Genomic DNA, 25,248 nt, shown 5'->3' with positions numbered 1-25,248 from the left:
CAAACATTGGCCTCCTGAGGCCATAAATGCCTTCTCTTGTCTGAAAAAGGCTTTCTGTTCAGCTCCTGTGCTCCGCCATCCTGATCTTGATCTACAGTTCACTTTAGAGGTTAATTCCTCCAAAATAGGGGCTGGAGCTGTTCTTACACAAAGTCACCCTTTGACCAAGTCACACCCTGCAAATTTTTTTCTCTAAACGTTTTACTCCTGCTGAGAGGAACTAAAATGTGGGTAATTGTGAACTCTTAGCCATTAAGATGGCCTTAACTGAATGGCGTCATTGGTTAGAGGGCACCGCCAATCCTTATTAGATTCTCACCGACCACAAGAATCTGACTTACCTAGAAACTGCTCATCGACTCAATCCTCGACGGGCCAGGTGTGCCTTGTTATTATTATTATTCTTTATTTATAAAGCGCCAACAGATTCCGCAGCGCTGTCCATGGGTACAAAGATAAAAGTACAGTACAATACAATATAAAAGACACCAAAGTTTAACAAAACAAATACAGGGGGAATTGAGGGCCCTGTTCCCGTGGGAACTTACAATCTAGATGGTAGGAGGGTGAGAAACAGGAGGTGGGGACTGCAAAGGTGAAAATGATGTTAGTGTGGAGTTAGATGGGGCAGCAGTTTGGCAGGTAGAATTCATTTTTTACCGATTTAGAGATAGGCTTCCATGAACAGAAAGGTCTTTAGGGAGCATTTAAAGGAGGAAAGGTTAGGGGAAAGTCTAACAGCTCTGGGAAGTGCATTCCAGATGGTTGGTGCCGCACGAGAGAAGTCCTGGAGCCTGGCATGGGAGGAGGTGATGGTAGAAGATGCAAGGAGCAGGTCATTGTTGGATCTTAGGGGGCGGGCTGGAGTATATTTCTTGATGAATGAGGACAGGTAGGGGGGGGCTACGTTGGTAAGGGCTTTGTAGGTCAGGATTAGAATTTTGAATTTAATTCTGCTGTGTATGGGTAGCCAGTGAAGGGACTCGCAGAGAGGTGCAGCAGATACAGAGCGTCGGGAGAGGTGGATTAGCCTAGCAGAGGCATTTAGGATGGATTGAAGAGGGGAGAGGCGGGAGAGAGGGAGGCCAGTTAGTAGGTTATTACAGTAGTCAAGTCGGGAGATTACCAGGGAGTGGATTAGTTGTTTAGTAGTTTCAGCACTCAGAAATGGACGGATTTTGGAGATATTGCGTAGATGGTTGCGACAGGAGGAAGAGAGCAATTGGATGTGGGGTATGAAGGACAAATTGGAGTCAAGTGTAACTCCTAGGATGCGGACTTGGGGTGATGGGGAGATAGTGGTGTCACCAACAGTGATTGAAAAGTTAGGAACCGGGGTAGAATTAGAGGGGGGGATTAGAAGGAGCTCAGTCTTGGACATATTGATTTTTAGGCGGTGAGAGGCCATCCAAGAAGTGCCAGATAAGAAGACACTGATGTGAGCAAGGACATAAGGAGAGAGTGAAGGGGTGGATAGGTAGATCTGGGTATCATCAGCATAGAGGTGGTAGTTGAAGCCACAGCTACTGATAAGTTTACCCAGTGAGGATGTATAAATAGAGAAGAGTAGGGGACCCAGAACAGAGCCTTGAGGTACTCCAACAGACAGAGGCAATGGAGAGGAGTCGCCACCAGCAAAGGAGACAGAAAAGGACCTATTAGAGAGATAAGAGTGGATCCAGGAAAGGGCAGTGTCAGAGAGCCCAAAGGAGATGAGAGTCCGTAGGAGAAGGGGATGGTCAACTGTGTCAAAGGCAGCAGACAGATCAAGTAAGATAAGTATTGAGTAGTGGCCATTTTTTTTAGCAGAAAGAAGATCATTAGTAACTTTGGTGAGGGCAGTCTCAGCTGAGTGTTGGGAACGGAAGCCAGATTGTAAGGGGTCAAGCAGTGAGTTGGAGGACAAGAAGTGGGTTAAGCGATCGAAGACTAGTTTTTCCAGGACTTTTGAAGCTAGCGGAAGCAGTGATATGGGGCGGTAGATTGCAGGAGAATTGGGGTCGAGGGAGGGTTTTTTGAGGATGGGGGTGACCTTTGCATGTTTGAAGGAAGATGGGAATGAACCGGTAGTAAGGGATAGGTTAAATATGTGAGTAAGAGCTGGAGTGAGGGTAGAAGACAGAGAAGGTATTAGATGTGAAGGGATAGGGTCAAGTGGGCAGGTAGTGAGGTGTGAGGAAGACAATATGGAACTCACTTCATTCTCAGAGGTAGGGGGGAAAGTGCTGAGAGTGGTGGAGGGGGTTGCCGGGGGCGGAGATGGAAGGTTGCAGACTTGTGTTGGGATATTACTTCGGATGGTAATTGTTTTGTTGAAAAAACATAATTTATGCTTACCTGATAAATTTATTTCTCTTGTAGTGTCTTCAGTCCACGGGTCATCCATTACTTATGGGATATATTCTCCTTCCCAACAGGAAGTTGCAAGAGGATCACCCAAGCAGAGCTGCTATATAGCTCCTCCCCTCACATGTCATATCCAGTCATTCGACCGAAACAAGACGAGAAAGGAAAAACTATAGGGTGCAGTGGTGACTGGAGTTTTAATTAAAATTTAGAACTGCCTCAAAAAAAGACAGGGCGGGCCGTGGACTACAAGAGAAATAAATTTATCAGGTAAGCATAAATTATGTTTTCTCTTGTTAAGTGTGTTCAGTCCACGGGTCATCCATTACTTATGGGATACCAATACCAAAGCTAAAGTACACGGATGATGGAGGGACAAGGCAGGAACATTAAACAGAAGGAACCACTGCCTGTAGAACCTTTCTCCCAAAAACAGCCTCCGAAGAAGCAAAAGTGTCAAATTTGTAAAATTTTGAAAAGGTATGAAGTGAAGACCAAGTTGCAGCCTTGCAAATCTGTTCAACAGAGGCCTCATTCTTAAAGGCCCAGGTGGAAGCCACAGCTCTAGTGTAATGAGCTGTAATTCTTTCAGGAGGCTGCTGTCCAGCAGTCTCATAGGCTAAACGTATTATGCTACGAAGCCAAAAAGAGAGAGAGGTGGCCGAAGCCTTTTGACCTCTCCTCTGTCCAGAATAAACGACAAACAGAGAAGAAGTTTGCCGAAAATCTTTAGTTGCCTGTAAGTAGAACTTCAGGGCACGGACTACGTCCAGATTATGCAAAAGACGTTCCTTCTTTGAAGAAGGATTAGGACATAATGATGGAACAACAATCTCTTGATTGATATTCCTGTTAGAAACAACCTTAGGTAAAAACCCAGGTTTAGTACGCAGAACTACCTTGTCTGAATGAAAAATCAGATAAGGAGAATCGCAATGTAAGGCAGATAACTCAGAGACTCTTCGAGCCGAGGAAATAGCCATTAAAAACAGAACTTTCCAAGATAAAAGCTTAATATCAGTGGAATGAAGGGGTTCAAACGGAACACCCTGAAGAACTTTAAGAACCAAGTTTAAGCTCCACGGAGGAGCAACAGTTTTAAACACAGGCTTAATCCTAGCCAAAGCCTGACAAAAAGCCTGGACGTCTGGATTCTCCGCCAGACGTTTGTGTAAAAGAATAGACAGAGCAGAAATCTGTCCTTTTAATGAACTAGCGGATAAACCCTTTTCTAAACCTTCTTGTAGAAAAGACAATATCCAAGGAATCCTAACCTTACTCCATGAGTAACTCTTGGATTCACACCAATATAAATATTTACGCCATATCTTATGGTAAATTTTTCTGATAACAGGTTTCCGAGCCTGTATTAATGTATCAATAACCGACTCCGAAAAACCACGCTTTGATAGAATCAAGCGTTCAATCTCCATGCAGTCAGCCTCAGAGAAATTAGGCTTGGATGGTTGAAAGGACCCTGAATTAGAAGGTCCTGCCTCAGAGGCAGAGACCATGGTAGACAGGACGACATGTCCACTAGGTCTGCATACCAGGTCCTGCGTGGCCACGCAGGCGCTATCAGAATCACTGATGCTCTCTCCTGTTTGATCCTGGCAATCAGTCGAGGTAGCAACGGAAATGGTGGAAACACATAAGCCATGTTGAAAACCCAAGGGGCTGCTAGTGCATCTACCAGCACCGCTCCCGGGTCCCTGGACCTGGATCCGTAACAAGGAAGCTTGGCGTTCTGGCTAGATGCCATGAGATCCAGCTCCGGTTCGCCCCAACGAAGAATCAGTTGAGCGAATACCTCCGGGTGAAGTTCCCACTCCCCCGGATGAAAGGTCTGGCGACTTAGAAAGTCCGCCTCCCAGTTCTCCACGCCTGGGATGTAGATCGCTGACAGGTGACAAGAGTGAGACTCTGCCCAGCGAATTATCTTCGAGACTTCCAACATCGCTAGGGAACTCCTGGTTCCCCCTTGATGATTGATGTAAGCCACAGTCGTAATGTTGTCCGACTGAAATCTGATGGATCTCAGTGTTGCTAACTGAGGCCAAGCTAGAAGAGCATTGAATATTGCTCTTAATTCCAGAATGTTTATTGGGAGGAGTTTCTCCTCCTGAGTCCACGATCCCTGAGCCTTCAGGGAGTTCCAGACTGCGCCCCAGCCTAGTAGGCTGGCATCTGTTGTTACAATCGTCCAATCTGGTCTGCAAAAGGTCATTCCTTTGGACAGATGAACCCGCGACAACCACCAGAGAAGATAATCTCTAGCCTCCTGGTCCAGATTCAGTAAAGGGGACAGATCTGAGTAATCCCCATTCCACTGACTTAGCATGCATAGTTGCAGCGGTCTGAGATGCAGGCGCGCAAATGGCACTATGTCCATTGCCGCAACCATTAAGCCAATTACTTCCATGCACTGAGCTACTGATGGGCTTGGAATGAAATGAAGGACACGGCAAGCATTTAGAATTTTTGATAACCTGGACTCCGTCAGGTAAATCTTCATCTCTACAGAATCTATAAGAGTCCCTAGAACGGGAACCCTTGTGAGTGGTAACAGAGAACTCTTTTCCATGTTCACTTTCCACCCATGCGACCTCAGAAATGCTAGAACTATCTCTGTATGAGACTTCGCATTTTGAAAACTTGACGCTTGTATCAGAATGTCGTCTAGCTACGGAGCCACCGCTATGCCTCGCGGTCTTAGTACCGCCAGAAGCGAGCCCAGAACCTTTGTAAAAATTCTCGGGGCCGTAGCTAACCCGAAGGGAAGAGCTACAAACTGGTAATGCCTGTCTAGAAAGGCAAACCTTAGGTACCGATAATGATCTTTGTGAATCGGTAAGTGAAGGTAGGCATCCTTTAAGTCCACAGTGGTCATATACTGACCCTCTTGGATCATGGGTAGGATGGTTCGAATAGTTTCCATTTTGAACGATGGAACCCTTAGGAATTTGTTTAAGATCTTCAGGTCCAAGATTGGCCTGAAGGTTCCCTCTTTTTTGGGAACCACAAACAGATTTGAGTAAAAACCTAGCCCTTGTTCCGTCCGCTGAACCGGGTGGATCACTCCCATTACTAAGAGGTCATGTACACATTGTAGAAATGCCTCTTTCTTTATTAGGTTTACTGATAACCTTGACAGATGAAATCTCCCTTGTGGAGAAGTTTTGAAGTCCAGAAGGTATCCCTGAGATATGATCTCCAACGCCCAGGGATCCTGGACATCTCTTGCCCAAGCCTGGGCAAAGAGAGAAAGTCTGCCCCCCACTAGATCCGTTTCCGGATATGGGGCCCTTTCTTCATGCTGTCTTAGGGGCAGAAGTAGGTTTTCTGGCCTGCTAGCCCTTGTTCCAGGACTGGTTGCCTTTCCAACCCTGTCTGTAACGAGTAGCAGTCCCTTCCTGTTTTGGAGCGGAGGAAGTTGATGCTGCTCCTGCCTTGAAATTACGAAAGGCACGAAAATTAGACTGTTTGGCCTTTGATTTGGCCCTGTCCTGAGGAAGGGTGTGACCCTTACCTCCAGTAATTTCAGCAATAATTTCTTTCAAGCCGGGCCCGAATAAGGTTTGCCCTTTGAAAGGAATATTAAGCAATTTAGATTTAGAAGTTACATCTGCTGACCAGGATTTAAGCCATAGCGCTCTGCGCGCCTGGATGGCGAATCCGGAGTTCTTAGCCGTTAGTTTGGTTAAATGCACAACGGCATCCGAAACAAATGCATTAGCTAGCTTAAGGGCTTTAAGCTTGTTCATTATCTCATCCAATGGTGCTGTGCGAATAGCCTCTTCCAGAGACTCAAACCAAAATGCCGCTGCAGCAGTGACGGGCGCAATGCATGCAAGGGGCTGTAAAATAAAACCTTGTTGAACAAACATTTTCTTAAGGTAACCTTCTAATTTTTTATCCATTGGATCTGAGAAAGCACAACTATCCTCCACCGGGATAGTAGTACGCTTGGCTAAAGTAGAAACTGCTCCCTCCACCTTAGGGACCGTCTGCCATAAGTCTGTGTGGTGGCATCTATTGGGAACATTTTTCTAAATATCGGAGGAGGGGAAAAGGGCACACCGGGTCTATCCCACTCCTTGCTAATAATTTCTGTAAGCCTTTTAGGCATAGGAAAAACGTCAGTACACACCGGTACCGCATAGTATTTATCCAGCCTACATAATTTCTCTGGGATTGCAACCGTGTTGCAATCATTCAGAGCCGCTAACACCTCCCCTAGCAATACACGGAGGTTCTCAAGCTTAAATTTAAAATTTGAAATTTCTGAATCCGGTCTCCCCGGATCAGATCCGTCACCCACAGAATGAAGCTCTCCGTCCTCATGTTCTGCAAATTGTGACGCAGTATCGGACATGGCTCTCGTGTCATCGGCGCGCTCTGTCCTTAACCCAGAGCTATCGCGCTTGCCTCTTAACTCCGGCAAATTAGATAATACTTCTTTCATAACATTAGCCATATCATGCAAAGTGATTTGTAAGGGCCTTGATGTACTTGGCTCCACAATCTCACGCACCTCCTGAGCGGGAGGCGAAGGTACTGACACGTGAGGAGAGTTAGACGGCATAACTTCCCCCTCGTTGTCTGGTGATAATTTCTTTACCAGTAAAGACTGACTTTTATTTAAAGTAACATCAATACAATTGGTACACATATTTCTATTGGGCTCCACATTGGCTTTTAAACATAAGGAATAAGTAGATTCATCTGTATCAGACATGTTTAAACAGACTAGCAATGACGGCTAGCAAGCTTGGAAAAAATCTTACAATAAATTTACAAGCAATAGAAAAAACGCTGCAGCGCTTTTAAAAAACACAAAAAAACTGTCACAGTTGAAATAACAATGAACTAATCAGTTATAGCCAACAAGTTTAACAGTAAATGTATGAATTTAGCAGAGGATTGCACCCACTAGCAAACGGATGATTAACCCCTCAATACCGAAAAAAACGGATAATCAATTTAAGATTTAACGCTTTTATCACAGTCAAACACACTGTCACAGGTCTGCTGTGACTGATTACCTCCCTCAAAAAATGAATTTTGAAGACCCCTGAGCTCTCTGGAGACGTCCTGGATCAAGGAGGAAGAAGCAGGAAGACTGTGCTAGAATTTTAACTGCGCAACAAGGTGCTAAAAAAGGCCCCTCCCACTCATATTACAACAGTGGGAGACCTGTTTCTAATACGTTAGCCATATGGAAAAAAATTATGCCCAAAAAGATTTATCACCAAAGTACCTCACAAAACGAATAACATGCCAGTAAACGTTTTAAAAACAACTTTCCAGTGTTATGCAAATTATCACTAAGCCTGCTACCAGTCGCTTCTACTGCAGTTAAGGCTCATACATTTATTTCAGTATTAACAGTATTTTCTCAGTCAAATTCTAGTCCCTAGAAAATAACTCAACTGCGCATACATTTATCAGCCTGATACCAGTCGCTAATACTGCATTAAAGGCTGTACTTACATCATATGGGTAACAGCAGTGTTTTCTTAGTCAATTCCATTCCTAGAAAATATTTTACTGCACATACCTCATTTGCGGGGGACCCCGCATGCTATTCCCTTTTCTGAAGTTACCCCACTCCTCAAAATGTGCGAGAACAGCCAGTGGATCTTAGTTACGTCTGCTAAGATCATAGAAAACGCAGGCAGATTCTTCTTCTAAATACTGCCTGAGAGAAAAAAAACAGCACACTCCGGTGCCATTTTAAAATAATAAACTTTTGAGTGAAGAATAATTAGGTAAAAAACTCCTATCTCCTCTCGCGACCTCCTTCTTTGTTGAGACTTGCAAGAGAATGACTGGATATGACATGTGAGGGGAGGAGCTATATAGCAGCTCTGCTTGGGTGATCCTCTTGCAACTTCCTGTTGGGAAGGAGAATATATCCAATAAGTAATGGATGACCCGTGGACTGAACACACTTAACAAGAGAAAGTAGTCTGCCAGGTCTTGAGCACTAAAGGCAGATGAAGTTTTAACTTTGTGGTCTCTTATCTTCCTGGGACCAAGAACAAGAAGGCGAACGCCCTTTCCCGTCAGTTCCCTCACTCAAGTGATTCCTCAGAAGCTCCTATTGAACACATCATACCCCCCTCCTGTGTGGTTGCTCAACTCAATACCACCCTTCTGCACAGATTGCAACGTGCTCATTCTAGTAAACCTCCTGGTGCCCCCATGGCCTCCGATATTCTCTTTGTACCCCTGAACATGCGCATCCCTGTGCTAGCCTGGGCTCATGATCGCAAACTCTCAGGACATCCTGGTTCGACTAGGATTTTCAAGCGTCTCTCTCAACATGTTTGGTTGCCTACTATGAAGTCTGACGCTCAGGATTATGTGAAAGCCTGCACGATTTGTGCTGCCAACAATACTCCTCGATCTTTGCCTCCCAGTTTGCTCCAACCATTGTCCATTCCCAAACAACCATGGACACACATAACAATGGACTTCATTGTGGACCTTCCTTCTTGCAACCACCATACAGTTATCTGGGTTGTGGTGGACCGCTTTTCCAGACTGGCTCACTTTGTACCCCTAACCAAACTGCCATCTGCGCAATAATTATTGTCCCTTTTTCTCTTGCATGTGGTATGACTTCATGGCATTCCTGTGAATATTGTTTCCGACAGAGGTCCACAGTTCATCTCTGCCTTTTGGGGAGCCTTTTGTAAGTTGATTGGAAACACTGTTTCCTTGTCATCTGGCTACCATCCTCAGACCAATAGACTGAGAGAACAAACCAGGATCTCGAAGCCTACCTTAGAGCCTTTGTCAACACTCGCCATACCAACTAGTCTGAGTTGCTACCCCTAGCTGAGCTGGCAAGAAACACTCATTGGCACTCTTCTCTTCTATGTTCTCCGTTTCAAGCCGCAGCAGGGTATCAACCTTTTGTCTTCCCTCTTTCAGCCCAGTCCACTGGGGTCCCTGCCGCAGACCAACACGTCACTGAACTCACCACTCACTGGCAACGTATTCGCTCTCAGCTGCGTTCAGTTGTCTCTAGATATAAGAAATTTGCTGATCGTCATAGGGCTTCTGTACGTGCCATTCCAGTGGGTGAACGTGTTTGGATCTCTACTTGGCATATTCGTCTACGTCAACCCTGTCACAAATTGGGGCCTAGGTTTATCGGTCCTTACAAGGTCCTGAAAAGACTGTCTCCTGTTGCCTACAAAGTGTCCTTGCCAAAAACCCTATGCATACATCCAGTCTTCCACATCTCACCACTTAAACCTTACATCAAGAACAGATATACCCGGCTCCAAGCTCCTCCTCCTCCGCTCCTGGTCCGTGGTGACCCCGAATATGAGGTAGCTAAGATCCTGGACTCCAGATACAGGCGCAGACAACTGCAGTATCTGATTCATTGGAAGGGTTACTCCGTGGTAGATCGTTCCTGGGTTCCTGCCCGAAATGTATATGTTCCATCTCTGGTCTCCAGATTCCATGCTGCTCATCCTCTGAGGCCGACTCTGGTTCCCGGAGGGAACCCTTGAGAGGGGGGCTATGTCACGCTGCGCCGCTCTAGACGTTGCTAGGGCGCGCGTCTCCTTCCCTGCTCGTTTCCAGGGGCAGTGTTGACTCAGATGCGTGCGGCACTGACGTCATCGCCGCACGCTCCTGATGCCGGTCAAACATCAGTGGCGCGAATCCTGCGCCTATTTAAACTACCCCAAACGATATGTTACAGCCCAAGTATAGGTGTTACTTTGTGTACTCTTGGGTGTGACAGATCGTTCTAAGTGCCTGATTACTGTTGCTGAATACTGCCTGTCTGACTACTCTACCTGCCTTAACCCTTAAACTGCTGGATTACTGTTGCTGAACTTGCCTGTCTGACTACTCTACCTGCCTTAACCCTCAATCTGCTGGACTGCTTTGCTGTTGCCAAACCCTGCCTGCCTGACCATTCTAGTGGTTTATCCTTGGACTGCTTTGCTGTTGCCAAACCCTGCCTGCCTGACCATTCTAGTGGTTTATCATTGGACTGCTTTGCTGATGCCAAACCCTGCCTGCCTGACCATTCTAGTGGTTCATCCTTGGACTGCTTTGCTGTTGCCGCTGGGGACGGCCCTAACTGTGGTGAGTGCCGTGTTCCTTATCTAGCTACTCTCTCTGCTCTGGGATATTCCCTATCATTCCGGCTTGACGCCAGGATAACAAGACTTCTGGCCGAGTTTGGTCTGATAGAGGACTATCCCATGAGCGTAACAGAAACATGTTAGACGCTTAACTGCTGTTTTAATCTTGTTACAATAAAAGTTTCTTGTCTTAACCCCTTAATGACAGAGGACTTACCAGGTACGTCATAGAAAAACATTCCCTTAATGACAATTGACGTACCTGGTACGTCCTCTGTTGTTAGAAGCGCTGGAAGCGATCATGATCGCTTCCAGCTGCTTACAAGGATTGTAGTGATGCCTCAATATTGAGGCATCACTGCAATCCCTTATTTTAACCACCGATGCAGAGAGGGCCACTTTGTGGCCCTCTCTGCATTGGACTATGGCGATCATACATTCGTTGGTGGGTGGGAGCATCTTGTTTGAGGAGCGGTAAGGATATGCTCCATATTTGTCTCACTCATGATCAATAATGGCAATTTCGGCGGTTGCGGCCGGGGCGGCGGGGGACGGGTGCGCGTGTGCGCGCACGCAAAATATACCGGAACAAAATGAAAAAAAAAAAATATAATCAATGCATATGCATGGGGATCTTCTTGTTTAGTAAGTGATCTGGGAGGGGAGGGATGTAGATGTTTTAAGGGGGGCCAGCTACACTACAGAAAACAAATTTTTAATCTAAAAAAGTTAAAAAAAAAACTATTTTGGGGGGCAAATTGGGTACTGGCAGACAGCTGCCAGTACCCAAGATGGCGGCAAATAGGTAGCGGGGGAGGGTTAGAGAGATGTATGGGGGGATCAGGGAGGTTGTGGGGTAAGGGGGGATGCAGACTGCAGACAGTATGAAAAAAAAAATAAAAAAAAAATAATAAATGATTTTTATTTCAGTACTGGCAGACTTTCTGCCAGTACTTAAGATGGCGGTGACAATTGTGAGGTGGGGGAGGGAAGAGTGCTGTTTGAGGGAGGTCAGGGGGGGATCAGGGGGTGGGATGTGTCAGGTGGGAGGCTGATCTCTACACTAAAGATAAAAATTAACCCTACAAGCTACCTAATTAACCTAATTAACCCCTTAACTGCTGGGCATATTACAAGTGTGGTACGCAGCAGCATTTAACGGCCTTATTATTACCAAAAAGCAACGCCAAAGCCATATATGTCTGCTATTTCTGAACAAAGGGGATCCCAGAGAAGCATTTACAACCATTTATGCCATAATTGCACAAGATGTTTGTAAATAAATTCAGCGAGAATCCTAAAGTTTGTGAAAAAAATTATGAAAAAGTCTACAATTTTTTTTATTTGATCGCATTTGGCGGTGAAATGGTGGCATGAAATATACTAAAATGGGCCTAGATCAATACTTTGGAATGTCTTCTAAATAAAAATATATACTTGTCAAGGGATATTCAGGGATTCCTGAAAGATATCAATGTTCCAATGTAACTAGCGCTAATTTTGAAAAAAAGGGGTTTGGAAATAGCAAAGTGCTACTTGTATTTTTTGCCCTATAACTTGCAAAAAAAAAAAAGAACATGTAAACATTGGGTATTTCTAAACTCAGGACAAAATTTAGAAACTATTTAGAATGGGTGTTTTTTGGTGGTTGTAGATATGTAACAGATTTTGGGGGTCAAAGTTAGAAAAAGTGTGTTTTTTTTCCATTTTTTCCTCATATTTTGTATTTTTTTTATAGTAAATTATAAGATATGATGAAAATAATGGTATCTTTAGAAAGTCCATTTAATGGCGAGAAAAACGGTATATAATATGTGTGGGTACAGTAAATGAGTAAGAGGAAAATTACAGCTAAACACAAACACTGCAGAAATTTAAAAATAGCCATTGTCATTAAGGGTAAGAAAATTGAAAAATGGTCCGGTCATTAAGGGGTTAAGCTACATTGAGAGTGTGCCGGTACCTGATTTTTGCATATATGCATATATATATATATATATATACACACACACATATATATATATATATATATATATATATATATATATATATATATATATATATATATATATAAATATAAATATAATATACACACACATATATACAAAACAGGTGGTATTGGTACACATCCACATGCAAATGACCAAAACATTTTTAAATGCTGCAAAATTTGCATGCAAAAAACAACTATTCTTTTATATTAAAATTGGGATCTTAGTCACACAATAAGGCCATATTCTGCTTAGCCAGTCACCAACAATCATTCCTGTGTTTTCGCTTTATAATAGAATGAGACTCCCTTGCTTTATATACATCTTCAATATACTGCCATGATTACACCTGAGCTTGGGTGGGGGTGCCTTAACCAATGGAAGATAAACAGTCTCCATTTTTTTTATTTTTTATTTTGTAAATGAAAGCAAGTTAAAATACCCATGCAAGCTCAGGTGTAATCATGAAAGTGTAGTGAAGTTGTATATAAAGCCATGGAGTCTCATTCTATTATAAAGAGAAAACGCAGGAATGATGCAGTCTATAAAGAATATAGCCTGGGTATATTTCACATTATTGTCGTCGTCGTCGTCCCCGGGACAAAATTCTGTGGATGTCCATGCCCCTACACAACATGCAAGAGATAAGCATAGAGTACAAAACTGACCTGCACACTACACCTGGAAAGGAAGTCTGACCATATATATTATTCATTAAAATAAGTGGACAGCAAATATGTCCAAAATAATTTCTCAAAAATATATTTGTCAGTGATTCACAAATTCTAGGAATGTCACTATAATTCATTTGTCCCCAAGGATCAAGTAAAACTAGCTCATGCAACTGTATAAGGAATTTATATCAAACACAGCATTTTAGGCATTAAGAATTATACATATCTTTGGTCAAACAGTCTAAAACATAGCTAATTGCAAGATGATGAACAATGCCATCTTACTTATGTCAATAAATCCAAACTTTGCTCTTTTCTTATTGTTTTTTTTTTTTTGTTACCGAGTACACATTCCTGTTTTTGTTAATTAGCAATGTGAAGAATTCTTTTCAAATATCATAGCAATACAGCATCTTACAAGATGGAAAAGTAAGCAGTATTACATGCAATGTATACTGAAAATAAATATTGGAGATCATTTACTTACTGGCAGTGTTAACAACAAAAAAAACTCTAGAAAGAGATGTAATGTCTCTCCTCCCACAGCATCACACTCCAATATCTAACACAGAGACAGTGAAGTGAAAAGCTCCCAAATTGATAATTACAACCAAATAGCTTGTTATGCCAGAAAACCACACTGACTCCCTCATGTACCTTTTAGTTACTGGTATAGGCTTGGTCCGTTTGCCAGCTTAGCTAAATGGACCCTGAAGTGCAAGCTAATGCTACATGATATTAGCTTCCTCTTCAAATACTTTGGATGAGCAGACACAAGCACAGTCTTTGCCAACATTTTACTGGCAACAGAAAGAAGTTTAATTGTGCGACTGTGCAGACGATCACAGAGCACATTACCAAGTGGTTTCATAGTTTCTGATCACTGCAGGGGTGTGGTAACCACTGCAAAATCACCATTCTGTGTCATAAGTAATTTTACTTGTGCCTTTCTTAAAAGGTACAACTTTATCCCAAATACAGAGGGGAGGCAATACCATAATACATATATATACCAGTTTCAATAAACAGTAAATACATGAAAGAAAATTGATCAAGAGTAAATCACATAGGATAAAATCATTAATTTTATAGTCTATTTACATGTCCAGACTAGAGAGAAGATTTTCTTTCCACGTGAATCTTGATCACAGTGTTTTCTTTATGAGCAATGTATTCTAGGTAATGACATGCACATATGGTTCACAATGCTTTGCTTTTCTGCTTTAAAATATATCTTAAATCAGTCTTATTTGTATGCCAGAGAACTGCTGTACTGGGAAGCAGTAACCCCATTGCCCAAATGGACGTAGATCTACGTTATGTGGCACATAGCCCATCGTACCCCATAACGTAGATCTACGTCAATAATGCTGGAAGCCTAGTCAAGTGATAACCGAGACTTGCTGTTTGTGGGGTTCGAGCATCTGCCTTCATAGGGTAATGGAGCACAAACAGTGCTCCGTTACCATATGAAGCCAGATTGCCAAATCTTTACAGTCAGTGACGTCTGTCTGTAACGATCTTCCGTTGGTGCCGGTGGGAGGTGTGGGAGGGTAGGCGAGAGGCAGGTGGGCGGCCCAGTGGGGGAGGGACCCTACATTAGGTTAAGCAAGTTTGGAAGGGAGATGGAGGGATGGGTTGCTACACTACAGTAAAATGGAAAATCAAGGTAGGGGATACACTACAGAAAAAAAAAAAAGCTGGGTACTGGCAGACGGTTGCAAAAGTGGGAGGGAGGAAGGTTAGAGAGCTGTTTGCAAGGGATCAAAAAGCCCTAACCTGCATACTGGCAGACTGTCTGCCAGTACCTAAGATGGTGGTGAGGAGTGTGGGGAGAGTGGTAGGAGGTATCAGGTGGGAGGGTAATCCCTTCATTGCAATACTATTACCAGCTAATTCATTAACCCTTTCATTGATGGGAATTTCAGAAGTGTGGTGAGGAGCTGCAATTAGTGGCCTTCTAACTACCAAAAAGCAATGGCAAACCTATGCATGTCTGCTATTTCTTAACAAAAAGGAACCCAAAGAAGGCTTTTACAGCCATTTGTGTTATGACTGCAAAAGTGGTATATAAATAGTTTCAGTGAGAAACCCAAAGATTGTGAAGTTTTTATATGATCACATTAGGCAGCAAAATGGTGGCATGAAATATAATAAAATGGTCCAACTTTGTCTACTTAAAAAAAAACATAATTTATGCTTACCTGATAAATTCCTTTCTTCTGTAGTGTGATCAGTCCACGGGTCATCATTACTTCTGGGATATTACTCCTCCCCAACAGGAAGTGCAAGAGGATTCACCCAGCAGAGCTGCATATAGCTCCTCCCCTCTACGTCACTCCCAGTCATTCGACCAAGGACCAACGAGAAAGGAAAAGCCAAGGGTGAAGTGGTGACTGGAGTATAAATCAAAAAATATTTACCTGCCTTAAAAACAGGGCGGGCCGTGGACTGATCACACTACAGAAGAAAGGAATTTATCAGGTAAGCATAAATTATGTTTTCTTCTGTTAAGTGTGATCAGTCCACGGGTCATCATTACTTCTGGGATACCAATACCAAAGCAAAAGTACACGGATGACGGGAGGGATAGGCAGGCTCTTTATACAGAAGGAACCACTGCCTGAAGAACCTTTCTCCCAAAAATAGCCTCCGATGAAGCAAAAGTGTCAAATTTGTAAAATTTGGAAAAAGTATGAACCAAGTTGCAGCCTTGCAAATCTGTTCAACAGAGGCCTCATTCTTGAAGGCCCAAGTGGAAGCCACAGCTCTAGTAGAATGAGCTGTAATTCTTTCAGGAGGCTGCTGTCCAGCAGTCTCATAAGCTAAACGAATTATGCTACGAAGCCAAAAAGAAAGAGAGGTAGCGGAAGCTTTTTGACCTCTCCTCTGCCCAGAGTAAATGACAAACAGAGAAGACGTTTGTCGAAATTCCTTAGTTGCCTGTAAGTAAAATTTTAGAGCACGGACTACATCCAGGTTGTGCAGTAGACGTTCCTTCTTTGAAGAAGGATTTGGGCATAAGGAAGGAACAACAATCTCTTGATTGATATTCCTGTTAGTAACTACCTTAGGTAAGAACCCAGGTTTAGTACGCAGGACTACCTTATCCGAATGAAAAATCAAATAAGGAGAATCACAATGTAAGGCTGATAATTCAGAGACTCTTCGAGCCGAGGAAATAGCCATTAAAAATAGAACTTTCCAAGATAACAACTTTATATCAATGGAATGAAGGGGTTCAAAACGGAACGCCCTGTAAAACATTAAGAACAAGGTTTAAACTCCATGGTGGAGCAACAGTTTTAAACACAGGCTTAATTCTGGCCAAAGCCTGACAAAAAGCCTGGACGTCAGGAACTTCTGACAGACGTTTGTGTAACAGAATGGACAGAGCTGAGATCTGTCCCTTTAATGAACTAGCAGATAAACCCTTTTCTAAACCTTCTTGTAGAAAAGACAATATCCTAGGAATCCTAACCTTACTCCAAGAGTAACCTTTGGATTCACACCAATATAGGTATTTACGCCATATCTTATGGTAAATCTTTCTGGTAACAGGTTTCCTAGCCTGTATTAAGGTATCAATAACTGACTCAGAAAATCCACGTCTTGATAAAATCAAGCGTTCAATTTCCAAGCAGTCAGCTTCAGAGAAGTTAGATTTTGATGTTTGAAGGGACCCTGTATCAGAAGGTCCTGTTTCAGAGGTAGAGACCAAGGTGGACAGGATGACATGTCCACCAGGTCTGCATACCAAGTCCTGCGTGGCCACGCAGGTGCTATTAGAATCACTGATGCTCTCTCTTGTTTGATTCTGGCAATCAATCGAGGAAGCAACGGGAAGGGTGGAAACACGTAAGCCATCCTGAAGTCCCAAGGTGCTGTCAGAGCATCTATCAGGACTGCTCCTGGATCCCTGGATCTGGACCCGTAACGAGGAAGCTTGGCGTTCTGTCGAGACGCCATGAGATCTATCTCTGGTTTGCCCCAACGTCGAAGTATTTGGGCAAAGACCTCCGGATGAAGTTCCCACTCCCCCGGATGAAAAGTCTGACGACTTAAGAAATCCGCCTCCCAGTTCTCCACTCCCGGGATGTGGATTGCTGACAGGTGGCAAGAGTGAGACTCTGCCCAGCAAATTATCTTTGATACTTCCATCATAGCTAGGGAGCTTCTTGTCCCTCCCTGATGGTTGATGTAAGCTACAGTCGTGATGTTGTCCGACTGAAACCTGATGAACCCCCGAGTTGTCAACTGGGGCCAAGCCAGGAGGGCATTGAGAACTGCTCTCAATTCCAGAATGTTTATTGGCAGGAGACTCTCCTCCTGACTCCATTGTCCCTGAGCCTTCAGAGAATTCCAGACGGCACCCCAACCTAGAAGGCTGGCGTCTGTTGTTACAATTGTCCAGTCTGGTCTGCTGAATGGCATCCCCCTGGACAGATGTGGCCGAGAAAGCCACCATAGAAGAGAATTTCTGGTCTCTTGATCCAGATTCAGAGAAGGGGATAAGTCTGAGTAATCCCCATTCCACTGACTTAGCATGCACAGTTGCAGTGGTCTGAGGTGTAAGCGTGCAAAGGGTACTATGTCCATTGCCGCTACCATTAAGCCGATTACCTCCATGCATTGAGCCACTGACGGGTGTTGAATGGAATGAAGGGTGCGGCAAGCACTTTGAAGTCTTGTTAGCCTGTCCTCTGTCAGGTAAATCTTCATTTCTACAGAATCTATAAGAGTCCCCAGGAAGGGAACTCTTGTGAGTGGAACGAGTGAACTTTTCTTTTCGTTCACCTTCCATCCATGTGACCTTAGAAATGCCAGCACTAACTCTGTATGAGACTTGGCAGTTTGAAAGCTTGAAGCTTGTATCAGAATGTCGTCTAGGTATGGAGCTACCGAGATTCCCCGCGGTCTTAGTACCGCCAGAAGAGCACCCAGAACCTTTGTGAAGATTCTTGGAGCTGTAGCCAATCCGAATGGAAGAGCCACAAACTGGTAATGCCTGTCTAGGAAGGCAAACCTTAGGTACCGATAATGATCTTTGTGAATCGGTATGTGAAGGTAAGCATCTTTTAAATCTACAGTGGTCATGTATTGACCCTCTTGGATCATAGGTAAAATTGTCCGAATAGTCTCCATCTTGAACGATGGAACTCTTAGGAATTTGTTTAGGATCTTTAAGACCAGGATTGGTCTGAAAGTTCCCTCTTTTTTGGGAACCACAAACAGATTTGAGTAAAACCCCTGTCCCTGTTCCGATCGTGGAACTGGATGGATTACTCCCATTAACAAGAGCTCTTGTACGCAGCGTAGAAACGCCTCTTTCTTTGTCTGGATTGTTGACAATCTTGACAGATGAAATCTCTCTCTTGGAGGAGAGTATTTGAAGTCCAGAAGGTATCCCTGAGATATTATCTCTAGCGCCCAGGGATCCTGAACATCTCTTGCCCAAGCCTGGGCGAAGAGAGAAAGTCTGCCCCCCACTAGATCCGATCCCGGATCGGGGGCCCTCAATTCATGCTGTTTTAGGGGCAGCAGCAGGTTTCCTAGTCTGCTTGCCCTTGTTCCAGGACTGGTTAGGTTTCCAGCCTTGTCTGTAGCGAGCAACAGCTCCTTCCTGTTTTGGTGCAGAGGAAGTTGATGCTGCTCCTGCTTTGAAATTACGAAAGGAACGAAAATTAGACTGTCTAGTCTTGGCTTTGGCTTTGTCCTGAGGCAGGGCATGGCCTTTACCTCCTGTAATGTCAGCGATAATCTCTTTCAACCCGGGCCCGAATAAGGTCTGCCCTTTGAAAGGTATATTAAGCAATTTAGACTTAGAAGTAACATCAGCTGACCAGGATTTTAGCCACAGCGCCCTGCGTGCCTGAATGGCGAATCCTGAATTTTTCGCCATAAGTTTAGTAAGATGTACTACGGCCTCCGAAATGAATGAATTAGCTAGTTTAAGGACTCTAAGCCTGTCCGTAATGTCGTCCAGAGTAGCTGAACCAATGTTCTCTTCCAGAGACTCAATCCAGAATGCCGCTGCAGCCGTGATCGGCGCAATGCATGCAAGGGGTTGCAATATAAAACCTTGTTGAACAAACATTTTCTTAAGGTAACCCTCTAACTTTTTATCCATTGGATCTGAAAAAGCACAGCTATCCTCCACCGGGATAGTGGTACGCTTAGCTAAGGTAGAAACTGCTCCCTCCACCTTAGGGACCGTTTGCCATAAGTCCCTTGTGGTGGCGTCTATTGGAAACATTTTTCTAAATATCGGAGGGGGTGAGAACGGCACACCGGGTCTATCCCACTCCTTAGTAACAATTTCAGTAAGTCTCTTAGGTATAGGAAAAACCTCAGTACTCGTCGGTACCGCAAAATATTTATCCAACCTACACATTTTCTCTGGTATTGCAACTGTGTTACAATCATTCAGAGCCGCTAACACCTCCCCTAGTAATACACGGAGGTTTTCCAGTTTAAATTTAAAATTTGAAATATCTGAATCCAGTCTGTTTGGATCAGAACCGTCACCCACAGAATGAAGTTCTCCGTCCTCATGTTCTGCCACCTGTGACGCAGTGTCTGACATGGCCCTAATATTATCAGCGCACTCTGTTCTCACCCCAGAGTGATCACGCTTACCTCTTAGTTCTGGTAATTTAGCCAAAACCTCAGTCATAACAGTAGCCATATCCTGTAATGTGATTTGTAATGGCCGCCCAGATGTACTCGGCGCTACAATATCACGCACCTCCTTCTGAGCGGGAGATGTAGGTACTGACACGTGAGGCGAGTTAGTCGGCATAACTCTCCCCTCGTTGTTTGGTGAAATTTGTTCAATTTGTACAGATTGACTTTTATTTAAAGTAGCATCAATACAGTTAGTACATACATTTCTATTGGGCTCCACTTTGGCATTGCAACAAATGACACAGGTATCATCCTCTGAATCAGACATGTTTAACACACTAGCAAATAAACTTGCAACTTGGAAATACAATTCAATTAGAATAATATTAAAATGTACTGTGCCTTTAAGAAGCACAGAAGATCTATGACAGTTGAAAATTAATAAATTGAAACAGTTATAGCCTCAATCCTTGTAAACAACACAACTTTAGCAAAGGTTTAATCCCATTAGCAAAGATAACAAATTCTGAAAGCAGGAAACAAATTACAGAATAAACGTTTTTTATCTCAGTCAAACTATAATTCTCACAGCTCTGCTGAGAGAAATTACCTCCCTCAAAATAAGTTTTGAAGACCCCTGAGCTCTGTAGAGATGAACCGGATCATGCAGGGAATACAATGAGTTGCTGACTGAAATATTTGATGCATAGAAAAAGCGCCAAAAAACGGCCCCTCCCCCTCACACACAGCAGTGAGGGAGAACAGAAACTGTCAGAAAAACAGATTAAGCAACTGCCAAGTGGAAAAATAGTGCCCAAACATTTATTCACACAGTACCTCAGCAAATGAAAACGATTTTACATTCCAGCAAAAACGTTAAACATAATCTCTAGTTATTAAACAGCTTTATGTATTTCTTACAGTGTAATTCTAGTGAAGTACCATTCCCCAGAATACTGAAGTGTAAAGTATACATACATGACATTATATCGGTATGGCAGGATTTTCTCATCAATTCCATTGTCAGAAAATAAAAACTGCTACATACCTCTATGCAGATTCATCTGCCCGCTGTCCCCTGATCTGAAGTTTACCTCACTCCTCAGATGGCCGAGAACAGCAATATGATCTTAACTACTCCGGCTAAAATCATAGCAAAACTCTGGTAGATTCTTCTTCAAACTCTGCCAGAGAGGTAATAACACACTCCGGTGCTATTTTAAAATAACAAACTTTTGATTGAAGATATAAAACTAAGTATAATCACCATAGTCCTCTCACACATCCTATCTAGTCGTTGGGTGCAAGAGAATGACTGGGAGTGACGTAGAGGGGAGGAGCTATATGCAGCTCTGCTGGGTGAATCCTCTTGCACTTCCTGTTGGGGAGGAGTAATATCCCAGAAGTAATGATGACCCGTGGACTGATCACACTTAACAGAAGAAAGATATAGTTTTGATAGGTAAATCAAATAAGGCTCTATTTCTTTAAATGGAGTGATAGCAAAAATGCTAACAATTATGCAATATTTTGGCCAAGTTTTTCTCAGAAATTTCCGGTAGCGAAGGAGTTAAACTAACAAGATTGATGTGAAGCAAAAAGTGAACAAATAAAAATACATGCCCAAATACTTTGCAATAAATGTGTGTGTATATAACACAGCTGATACTGTCCCCCTAGTGTACATGTATCTCACACAGAGTACACTCCCCGCCGCTAACCATTGTTTCTATCAGCCACAGTGTATTAGCTTCAGCTTGAAATTGACCACCATGGGCTTAATGGTAGAATCTGCAACTGCCATGAAAAATGTTTTAAAAATGCTGTCAGGAGAAACATTTTTATTTCTGTGTGCTTATTTTTGCGTGATTATCTCTGAATTTACACTATTGAGAGAGAAAAATATATACACGCGCTATATGGCCAAAAGTATGTGGACACCTGACCATTGCACCTATATGATCCTGTTATGTATCCCAAAGCATGGGAATTAATTATGAAATTGTACCAAGTTTGCGGCTATAAGAGCACCAACTCTTCAAGGCTTTCAACAAGATTGTGAAGTATTTAAGTGGGAATTTATGCAATTGTCATTCCAATTCATCCCAAAGCTGTTCAATGGGATTGAAATCAGGCCTCTGTGTAGGCCACTCAAGTTCCTCTACATCAAAATCACCAAACCATATATCCATGGGTCTTGCTTTGTGCACAGGGGAGCATTCAAAGAGCCTTCCTCAAACTATTGCTACAAAGATGGAAGCACCAAATTGTCTAAAATGGTTTTGTACACTGTAACATTAAGCCCATGTTTTTTTGTCTTTCAGGATTCAGATAAACCAATCATTTATAATAAAATAAAAAGTTGTTAAAATTGCGTGCTCTATATCAATCATGAATGTTTTATTTTGATTTTACAGTCATTTTAAGATAACCCTTCACAGCAACTGATGGGTCTAGCCCAAACCCTGAATACAGACCCAGACCGTTATCCCTCTTCCCCCAAACTTTACCGTAGACACTATGCATTCTGGTAAGTAGCTCTGACCTGGCAACTGCCACATCCATATTCTTCTATCAGACTGCCAGATAGTGGAGCATAATTCCTCACTCCTAAAAGCAAGTTTCCAATTCTTTAGAAATCAGTGACAGTGTGCTTTACACCACCCCAGCCATTGCTTGGTATAAAATATGTTAATGTGAGGTTTGTGCACAGCTGCTCAGCCATGGAAACCCATTTAATAAAAGTTCCTGATGCATAGTTCTTGAAACTCTGTAGTGAGTGATGTTACAATTGATTGGAAAATGTTATTAACTATGAGCTTCAGCACATAGCAGTCTGTGAGTTTGCATGGTCTACCATTCTTAGAATGGCTGTTATGATTCTGAATTGGAAGTATTTTAGAGCAACAACAGTTACAGTTGACCACGCCTAATGTAGTAGGGCAGAAATTTCAGACTAACAGGTGGCAAAGATGGCATCCAATGACAGTACCATGTTTAAAGATAAACAAAAATAGAAAACATAACCACTTACCATGGGAATCTCTCCTTTAAACGTGTCATACATTGTCGAGTGGGATTCAAGGTGGAGATGAACAGGGCAATCTCATTATATTGTGCCTTGCTTAATCGCATTTCTTCTTTGAATATGAAATAAAAGAAAACAAAAATAAGAGTTATAAAACTTGACAAATCGTGTGTACAAGTGAAAAAAATATAACAGGTGAATTGCAAGTATAATTATAAAGTTATAGCAGGAAAAATAACTACCTCTGTGCAGGTGAAAATATTAAAAAATGTAACCATATATAAAATATACTGAATATAGTAGAATTTTTTTCTACCTATTTCAATATGTTCAATATGTATGTGCTCCTATTCAATTGATATATTATATAGCAGTTAAAGTGATAGTAAATTCAAAAGGGCTGCTTGCTGGCAATCCTTCTAAATCTAAAAATTAATGAGTTACATTGATGAAAAATTTAAAAAAAAGCTTTTTTTTTTCCAAAGATGTTTTTGCTGTTATCCCATTAGATTTGTGGCATTTTGGCATGTTTGAGTGTAAAAAAAAAAAAAGGGGGGGGGGGGCGGGATCTTTTGCACGTGTTCCCAACGTCATGCTTCTTTTCAGCATTCTAGCAAATGTAATATACATAAACAGAGCGTCATGCATAATTAGAGAGCGGGTGGGACCGCTCTCTAAATCGCACTGCAAAATCAAGGAAGTAGAAGGGGTGGAGCTTAAGAATGCCGGAATTGAATTGTAAGTGTGTATATATATATATTTCAGAAAATTGGTGTAAATGCACTCTCACCAACACTTGCAGCTTGTCAGGGTGCTATGAAAGTAATTTGTAGCAATGTAGAAAAGAAGCACTCGCTGAACTTTCTCCAATAGTGACAAAAATTTAATGGAATATAGTGACGTTTCGGGACAGCAACAGTCTCTTCCTCTGACCAATTGACAATGTGTAAAAACAGCCTTTAAATAGGCTCCAGATAACACTCCCCACAAGATTGACCAATCACGGCCAAATATTGAACACACCCCTCATAGTGACCAATCAAAATCAATGATAGATAACAATATGTTTGTATAGTGAAAATATACATGGCAGAAAATATGTAAAATTACAATTAAAATTGGACCCTGAGTAGTCAGTACAATGGGGCAATCTCACTCCAGTCAGGTGCATGAATAGGCAGGTAGGAAAATAAAAAACTAAGGCCTAGATTTAGAGTTCGGCGGTAGCCGTCAAAACCAGCGTTAGAGGCTCCTAACGCTGGTTTTGGGCGCCCGCTGGTATTTGGAGTCAGTGATTAAAGGGTCTAACGCTCACTTTTCAGCCGCGACTTTTCCATACCGCAGATCCCCCTACGCCATTTGCGTAGCCTATCTTTTCAATGGGATCTTTCTAACGCCGGTATTTAGAGTCGTTTCTGCAGTGAGCGTTAGAGCTCTAACGACAAAACTCCAGCCGCCTGAAAATAGCAGGAGTTAAGAGCTTTCTGGCTAACGCCGGTTTATAAAGCTCTTAACTACTGTACCCTAAAGTACACTAACACCCATAAACTACCTATGTACCCCTAAACCGAGGTCCCCCCACATCGCCGCCACTCGATTAAAATTTTTAACCCCTAATCTGCCGACCGCCACCTACGTTATACTTATGTACCCCTAATCTGCTGCCCCTAACACCGCCGACCCCTGTATTATATCTATTAACCCCTAACTTGCCCCCCACAACGTCGCCGCAAGCTACTTAAAATAATTAACCCCTAATCTTCCGACCGCAAATCGCCGCCACCTACGTTATCCCTATGTACCCCTAATCTGCTACCCCTAACATCGCCGACCCCTATGTTATATTTATTAACCCCTAATCTGCCCCCCTCAACGTCGCCGACACCTACCTACACTTATTAACCCCTAATCTGCCGAGCGGACCTGAGCGCTACTATAATAAAGTTATTAACCCCTAATCCGCCTCACTAACCCTATCATAAATAGTATTAACCCCTAATCTGCCCTCCCTAACATCGCCGACACCTACCTTCAATTATTAACCCCTAATATGACGACCGGAGCTCACCGCTATTCTAATAAATGTATTAACCCCTAAAGCTAAGTCTAACCCTAACACTAACACCCCCCTAAGTTAAATATAATTTTTATCTAACGAAATAAATTAACTCTTATTAAATAAATAATTCCTATTTAAAGCTAAATACTTACCTGTAAAATACATCCTAATATAGCTACAATATAAATTATAATTATATTGTAGCTATTTTAGGATTAATATTTATTTTACAGGCAACTTTGTAATTATTTTAACCAGGTACAATAGCTATTAAATAGTTAAGAACTATTTAATAGTTACCTAGTTAAAATAATAACAAATTTACCTGTAAAATAAATCCTAACCTAAGATATAATTAAACCTAACACTACCCTATCAATAAAATAATTAAATAAACTACCTACAA

At 42.6% G+C, this 25,248-nt stretch overlaps 1 protein-coding gene across 6 annotated transcripts in view; it reads right to left on the bottom strand.

Annotated features, from left to right (window-relative positions):
• Positions 1-25,248, bottom strand: part of CDIN1 (CDAN1 interacting nuclease 1) — a 644,910-nt gene that overhangs the window by 579,732 nt on the left and 39,930 nt on the right. For 3 of the 6 annotated variants that reach the window (XM_053697949.1, XM_053697953.1, XM_053697951.1), the window contains exon 2: positions 22,790-22,895. In XM_053697949.1, coding sequence (XP_053553924.1) covers positions 22,790-22,890 — 101 coding nt within the window. In that variant the 5' untranslated portion in view covers positions 22,891-22,895. The remainder of the gene's footprint in view (positions 1-22,789; positions 22,896-25,248) is intronic. The other 3 variants (XM_053697950.1, XM_053697954.1, XM_053697952.1) reach the window with 1 other exon arrangement.

The sequence above is a fragment of the Bombina bombina genome, chromosome 1 (genome assembly GCF_027579735.1).
Source record: "Bombina bombina isolate aBomBom1 chromosome 1, aBomBom1.pri, whole genome shotgun sequence".
Taxonomy (NCBI): Eukaryota; Metazoa; Chordata; class Amphibia; order Anura; family Bombinatoridae; genus Bombina; species Bombina bombina.
Note: the sequence above shows the minus strand (reverse complement) of the source record. Positions and strands in the feature narration are given on the sequence as shown.